Source organism: Lygodium microphyllum, chromosome 28 (assembly GCF_053477565.2).
Source record: "Lygodium microphyllum isolate KBCC chromosome 28, Lygodium_microphyllum_v1.1.10, whole genome shotgun sequence".
NCBI classification, from domain to species: domain Eukaryota; kingdom Viridiplantae; phylum Streptophyta; class Polypodiopsida; order Schizaeales; family Lygodiaceae; genus Lygodium; species Lygodium microphyllum.
The window spans coordinates 20,947,868-20,956,225 of NC_141162.1; the positions used below are offsets into that span (position 1 = coordinate 20,947,868).

General features: G+C 40.4%; 1 protein-coding gene across 1 annotated transcript; it reads left to right on the plus strand.

Annotated features, from left to right (window-relative positions):
- Positions 1–3,893: 3,893 nt before the first annotated feature.
- On the plus strand, positions 3,894–7,661 carry LOC148011229 (pentatricopeptide repeat-containing protein At4g13650-like). The gene has a single exon (XM_087670595.1). It carries the CDS (start codon positions 4,841–4,843, stop codon positions 6,773–6,775), a length of 1,935 nt encoding a protein of 644 aa, XP_087526721.1. The 5' UTR covers positions 3,894–4,840; the 3' UTR covers positions 6,776–7,661.
- Positions 7,662–8,358: the final 697 nt, after the last annotated feature.

Here is an 8,358-nt window from a genome sequence, read left to right on the forward strand (position 1 = left end):
GACAATTACAGTCCATGGAGTGGTAGGTTGAGAAGTTCACAAAGGAGTGCGGAAGTTGCGAAAGGAAAGAGACCTATGGCTGAAAGTTCAGAAGATGAATCTATAGATGATGAGTATGGCATTCTGTATGTTAAAACACCTGGCGCTAGAAGTGCAGGAAAGTATGTTCCACCACATGCTAGATTAGTTGAGACACATGGTAGTACACCTCAATTGAGAAGGTCAGAAAGGATAAGGCATCCCGTTGATAGACTGACTTATAATGGGTTCATGAAGATGCATTATGCATACATGGTTTATTATGTACAACATGTGGAACCTCCTTGCTTTGAAGAAGCAGTAGAGAGCAAAGAGTGGAGACAAGCAGTGGATGAAGAGATGGATGCACTAATGAAAAACAAGACTTGGGATTTGGTGAAATTACCTCATGGCAAGAAATCCATTGGATGTAAATGGGTTTATAAGGTTAAATGTAAGTCGGATGGTTCCCTTGAGAGGTATAAAGCAAGGCTGGTTGCAAAAGGATATGCATAAACTTATGGTTTGGACTATGAAGAAACATTCAGTCCAGTAGCTAAAATGATGACAGTGAGATCGGTGATTGGTTTGGCTTCTATCTATGGTTGGAAGCTTTATCAAATGGATGTGAAAAGTGCATTTTTGAATGGCAACTTAGAAGAGGAAGTGTACATGGATCAGCTAGAGGGCTGTGTAGATCCAAAATACCCACATTATGTATGCAAGTTGAAGAAGTCTTTATATGGACTGAAGCAAGCACCAAGAGCATGGTGTGATAGAATCAACAAATTCTTATGCAGTATGGGATTTTAGTAGAGCAAAGCTGATTATTCACTTTATGTGAGGCATATAGAAGATGGTATGGTTGTTGTTGTCATCTATGTTGATGATCTCATTATTACAAGTGCACTTGAGAAGGAGACTGCTAAAGTCAAGCATGGGTTACATAAAGAGTTTGATATAAAGGACCTTGGTTTGTTGAGATACTTCTTGCGTATTGAGGTTATTGACACACCTCATGGTATATAGCTTATACAAAGGCAATATGCATTGGAGATGTTGGAAAAATATGGCATGATAGGATGCAAACCGGTTGATACACCATTGGATCAAAATGTTAAGTTGATGTGGATGATGGACCTTATGTTGAGGATGTCACTATGCTTAGAAAGATGGTTGGTAGTCTTATCTACTTGATCATTATAAGACTAGACTTGAGTTATGATGTTGGATTGATAAGTCAATTTCTGCAGAAACCATGCAAATCACATTTGGATGTAGTGAGAAGAGTTCTTAGGTATGTGAAGAAGACAATTGGCTATAGCTTATTTTATGAAAAAGAAATCAAGCCTACATTGTTTGGATACTCAGATGCAGATTGGGCATGTAGCTCTATGGATAGAAGATCTACTAGTAGATATGCATTCTCATTTGGATTAGCCATGGTAAGTTGGAGCAGTAAGAAATAACCTACAGTTGCTCTATCAAGCATTGAAGTAGAGTATAGAGGCATTGCATTGGCAACATGTGAGCAGACATGGCTAAGATTGATTTTATATGACATGGGGATAGAAATTGATGGTGGAGTCATTATGTATTGTGACAATGTTAGCAGCATTATGTTGGCAAAGAACCCAGTCTACCATGCAAGGACAAAACACATAGAAGTGCACTATCACTTCATTAGAGAAAAAGTCATTAATGGAGAGATTGACTTGGTCCATGTGAAAACAAATGACCAAGTTGCTGATATCTTTACCAAAGCATTAGGTAAAGATAAGTTTGAGTACTTCAAGAGTGCACTTGGAGTCTTATGTGTGCAAGCTCATTCTGAGCTTGAGGGGGAGTGTTGATAAATATGACATATCCTAAATTATATCCTATGGTTGTATGTATCTAAAGTAGAAGCATATGTAAAGCATCCTTAAGTTGAGGGTATCTATCACTTTGAGGATATCACTTGTAGTAGACTGAGAGAATGGAAGAATAAAGAGAGATAGAAGAAGATGAACATGAAAAATGGTTGAGTCTCCATATCCAATGTCGTCTACTCTCCATTGTGCATCTCTCTCTCTTTCTTTTCATTGAACACCCAAATCATAGCCAGGAGCAATAGGCATATAAAATCCTTGTTAAAATAAGTTCAAATTTGCTATATACAATAGTGAATACATTGTCAAACCAAGCTATTTCAGTACCAAAATCAACTCCAAATCCAACCCATAACATGGGCATAGCATTCCTATACACGTAGACATCACCCCAACATAACCACGCATCATAAGACCAACAAAGCTAACCATAGAAGCATCAAACAGGGTGCTACCCTGTTTTATGACAGTCTGTAAAATTGAAGCTTGATGCTCAAATTGAATGCCAAGAGTGGGAGGATCCATGCCAAGCATCAAAATCAAGTGTATAAGTTTTTGTATAGTAGCCCAATGAAGAAGATATGCTGTTGTAGGAGATGAAAAATGTGAGCTGCTACTAAAAAAGGGCATGTTCAATGCAACGTGATGTTGCATCAGCAAGGTGAGGGCTATGGGGGGCTACTCCAACTTGCTCGAGAAGGCTCAAAGAGTGCCCAAAAAGAATGCAACTGATAGGAAGCTCAAACGAAGTGGCTATGATTGCCAACAAAGATATGGTTGCTGTAGGTATTGGAATGGAAGCTGAGAGTGTGTTAGACCAAGCTCAAGCTCGCAAAGAAGAAGGCTTTGATACTAGTTGAAGGGAGCTGAGCCCTGAAGTGGAAGCACAAGTGGGAGCAAGAGCTATGGTGGAAGGAGTAGGAGCAAGAGAGAGTGACACTCCAAATGTGGGAACTCCAATAGTCACAATGTGTGACCGCCAACCTTCCCTTTATTCAAATTTCACTGAAAGAATAAAGAATGAAGTGACAGTGATGGGTGCTCGCCGCCTGCAGTGTATACCTCCCTCCCCTAATGTAGCCAATTATGTATATATTATATATAATAGAATAGATTATGCTAATATATAGCATATATACAACATATATACTAGGTTAATTATAATATACTAATATAATGTGCATCAGTGTTAATGTATAATGTAATATACTTATTAATATGTTACATGTTAATATTAACATATATATAATATATTATGTGTTACTATATATATACATCACACACACACACACACACACACACACACACACACACACACAGAGTTTTGTTATATGTTAATTAACAAAGTTATACGTTTAGGCTAGAGTGGCAAACATTGATGCCATACATGCCAATGTAGTGGTAAACATACTTTAATGGGGAGTATAGGGGCACGAAGGGGGTGTAGTGGAGGTGGGGTGTTGGAGGGGGGTAGTTGTAGTCCATGAAGAGGATGGGATCGGGGGTGTTGAGGGCAGTGATAAGATCAAGGATGTATTAGGCCATCCTCTTACAACAAGTGTCGTGTAGCATCTACCATGTGAACAAGAAGTGCCCTGTGCGAAGACCCACGATGTTGGAATAGGGCCATGGCATGATGGCTTGGTTCACGATTGCACATGCAAATGTGAGTCGTTGCCACTTGAAACATGCCTTCAAACCTTGGTGCAAAGCACTTGAAGAACATTGGTGCAAACCATTGGGAGAATCTAGGCGCGGAGCGCTTGGTGAACACTTAGGATATGCCTTGATGGGAAATGCTAACAGAAACACCCCAGAATGGTGTTATCCCATCTTGGATCAAGAGTAACAATCCCTAATGCTCAAAATAAACTTTCCCCAAAATGTGAAAAACCTTTATTGAAAAATGTAATAGGTAAAATGGCTAATATTTAAACGTTTGTATACTAAATCCTTCGAATTTTGAAGGTTTTAGTTTTAAAGGCAATTTTGAAATTTAAAGGTGAGATCACGCCAAACCTTAGGTGTTTTTGGGAGCAGGGCCAATGCCACAAGCGATCAAGGGTAAGGGTAAATCATTAGCCCTCGAAGACAAATCCGATTGTATTGCTGCGTTGCGGGTGACACAGGACGCCATCGCCATGTCCTCCAGGCAGAGGGTTATGCTTCTCCGTTTCAGCAGCAACTAGGATATTCAGGAGCACATTCAAAACAAGCAAGCGGACGCAGCAACACAGAGAAATATGTATGGCTCGATGGCCGAGGTTTTGTATATCAGGCATAAAGAAGAAGAGAGCTTCCAAGAGTAGCTGAAGAAGATGAAAAGGCTTGTGTTCTGGTTCATGTCAGGCGTAAGGGAGAATCGAGCTTTCAAGATTAGCAGAATAAGATGAAAAGACTTAGTGTTCTGGTGCATATCAGGCATAAGGAAGAAGCGACCTTACAATATTAGCAGTATAAGATGAAAAGGCTTGTGTTCTGGTGCATATCAGGCATTAGCAGAACAATATGAAAAGGTTTGTGTTCTGTTGCATATCAGGCACAAGGAAGAAGAGAGCTTCCAATATTGGCAGAAAAAGATGAAAAGACTCGTGTCCTGGTGCATACCAGGCATAAGGAAGAAGAGAGCTTACAAGATCAGCAGAATAAGATGAAGAGGCTTGTGTTCTGGTGCCTATCAGACTTCAGAGAGAAGAGAGCTTTCAATATTAGTAGAAGAAGATGAAAAGCCTTCTGTTCTTGTGCATAACAGGCATAAGGAAGTGAGCTTCCACGATTAGCAGAATAATATGAAAAGACTTGTGCTCCAGCACATATCAGGCATAAGGAAGAAGAGAGCTACTGTTATTATTAGAATAAGATGAAGAGACTTGTGTTCTGGAAAAGAAAGTTATGCAAAAGAAGAAGAAGAAGAAGAAGAAGAAAAGGGAGCTGCAGTTCCACAGGATTTGATGGGATTTGATCTTCGAGCCGCCTCTTTGAGGCACTCATTCCTGGGCTCATTGAAGGCCTGCATTGCACAGAAAGACCTGGTTAGAGGCTGCACTCTGCATGCTGAAATCGCCAAGACGGGCCTCCTTGAAAGAGATGCTTGTGTTGCCAACTCTTTAATCAGCATGTATGCTAAATGTGGTGCTATTGCAAAAGCAGAAGAAGTGTTTGGCGAGCTTCCTTCTCGAGATATAGTATCATGGAATGCGTTGATTACAGGGCATACCCAACTTGGGAATGGTATTAAAGCATTGGACTGTTTTGGACAGATGCAATCAGAGGGCTTTCTTCCTAATGCAGTTACCTTTGTTTGCATCTTGAAAGCATGTAGTTTCCTAGGAAATGTGGACAAGGGTCAACAAATACATGCTGAGATTGCCAAACAAGGGTTGTTAGAAAGGAACATTTTGGTTGGCACTGCGTTGGTTGATATGTATGCAAAATGTGGATTACTTACGAAAGCACAAGATATTTTCTACAAACTTCCAGTTCGAGATATAGTTGCATGGAGTGCACTTATTGTAGGATATGCACAACATGGATTTGGTGAGGAGGCACTGATGTGTTTTGAACAGATGCAACTTGAGGGGTTCTCTCCAGATATGGTTACCTTTGTTTGCACTTTGAAAGCTTGTAGCAGCATTGGAGCCTTGAATAAAGGCTGCCAGTTACATACCGAGATTGCTAGGAAAGGTTTGGTGGAGAAAGATCATGCTGTTGGTACAGCACTGGTTGATATGTATGGCAGATGTGGATTGCTTGCGAAAGCCCAAGAAGTATTTGACAAGCTTTCAGTTCGGGATATCATTGCATGGAATGCGTTAGTGGCAGGGTATACTCACCACGGGCATGGTGAAGAAGTTTTGAACTTCTATGAACGGATGCAAGTTGAAGGTGTGGTTCCAGATGTGATCACCTTTGTCTGCGTTTTAAGGGCATGTGGCAGTATTGGGGCCATCTGTAAGGGACAGGACATACATGTTGAGGTATCCAGGAATGGATTGCTGGATAGCAACATCCTTCTTGGTAATGCATTGGTTGATATGTATGTCAAATGTGGCTCACTCGCACGAGCACAAGAGGTGTTCAAGAAACTTCCAGTTCGAGATGTCATTGCCTGGAATGCAATTATTTCAGGTAATCTTCAACATGGTCTTAATGAGGAAGCATTAAACTATTTCAAGCAGATGCAGCTTCATGGTATCTCTGCAGATGCAATCACCATTACTTTTGCCTTGCAAGCTTGTGGCAACCTTGGAGCTACTGATAAGGGCCATGAAATACATGTGCAGATTTCAAAAGAGGGACTCGAAAAGGACATTCTTGTTGGCAATGCAGTGGTTGATATGTATGCCAAATGTGGCTGTCTTGTGAAAGCGCAAGAAGTGTTTGATAAACTTCCGGTTCGAAATATAATTTCCTGGAATGGACTAATTGGAGGATACACCCAGCTTGGACAGCCTGAAAATGTTTTTCATGTGTTTAACAAAGTGATAGCAGAAGGTATAAAGCCAGATCTGGTAACCTTTATCAGAGTGATAACTGCATGTAGTCATGCAGGTCTAGTGGATGAAGGTCTGCTATACTTTCAGATCATGAGCAAAGACTATGGCATCAACCCCTATACAGAGCACCATGTTTGCATGCTTGACCTCCTTGGGCGAGCAGGCCAGTTAGAGAAGGCTGTGGCATTAATTGGAAAGATGCCATTCCATTGTACCGCGATGGCTTGGCGTACTGTGTTGGGTGCTTGCAGAAAATGGGGGAATCTAGAGCTTGGAAGGCAGATTTTTGAACACACGATGCAAGTGGATGAAAAGGATTCAGCAGCATATGTTTGTATGTATAATATTTCTTTGGATGCAGGAATGCAAGGTGAATTATTCTTACAATGAGAGCTGTGGATAGGCTAATCATGGGTATTGATGGCAGTCTCCTTCAAGGGATGACAAGTAATGTCCTTAGCTTGTTCTAGTGAAATGAGACAGCCTCTATAGTGCATTGTTAAGCCAAGGCAAGGTAGAGGTGCTAGTCACGTAATGCTTAATTTGGTTGCATGATTGGCCTTTGTATCATATTTGAAATGGTCTTGTATAGTAGACCACACAATTTAATTTCTGCAAATTATAACATGATCTTCCATGATTTATTATATGGTTCTATCCTTGTAGGAGTTATTGCGTGGAAATACAATGTAAGTGGGTGTTCATTTGGTTACATCCAAAGGCCAATAGTGAAAGGTCCACCTAGGATCTACCTACATAGGAGTCACAGTGCAAGCTATATCCAATAACATATAGATAATGGACATTAGGCTCACCTCCCAACCATTGAGCCAAAGGGGCTCACTCTCGATCTTGGGAGCTAGTAGTAGCAACAAAATCGGGCTACAACCATGTTCCAAGAGTTGGCGTCCCATACCTCCAACCCACGATATCCAATTGTATGGATGTGTTGGCCTATGCACCAAGAGTTGGAGACTTTGTGATCACACAATTATGTGCACAATAGGGCCTTGGGCCTATAAATAGGACTTGTCAGTCCTAACCTTGAAGTGCCTTTAGTGCATTTGTACTCACTTCATGACCATTGTGATTAATGCTACTAGTAGTGCCTATTTGGTTATCCAAGGATGTAGCACTACCTTGCTTTTATGTATGGTTGTTGTCGGCCTTGGGCCTATAATAGGACTTGTCTGTCCTAACCTTGAAGTGCCTTTAGTGCATTTGTACTCACTTCATGACCATTGTGATTAATGCTACTAGTAGTGCCTATTTGGTTATCCAAGGATGTAGCACTACCTTGCTTTTATGAATGGTTGTTGTACTTAGCAATATCCTCATGAAAGAAGTAGAAAAATGACTTTTCAATGAATGTATTGATTCCAATCAAGTAGCCTTGTAGACTTGGCTCCTCCATTTGACCAAATGCTTTGGGAGAAATGGTTCAACAAGATTGTTTAGTCCTATCGTCAAGAACCAATTCGAGTTGGAGTGGAACATAACGATCAATATCATTGAGTTGTGGGACTTACTCATTTGAAACTATTAGTCCACCTTATCCCAATTGTTCTCTCAAATGACTCATATGGAACACGGGGTAAAGTTTGATTTTTAGAGGTAAATCAAGCTAGTAAAATACACTACTTGTCTTCTTGGTAACTTGGGAAGGACCACAATACCTTGAAGAAAACTTATACCTCTTGCAAGTAGTACTTAGAAGGAAATTCACATACCCTCTTGGAGCTCTTAAGAAGTGTGATGTTGATTAGCTTAAAATGTAACATGCTCTTGGGCCATTTTAATGCTTTTCCTTGCATCACAAGCGTTTTACATATCATGTAGAAAATTGACTATGAACTATTTTCATCCCCTTGAGCTTGAAGTAATGGGTGGTTGAGAGCGGAATTTAGGTGACGGGAAGTGCTTAAAAATAGCTAAAAATTATGAATATCAAGGGAAAAATATTCACTGTCAAA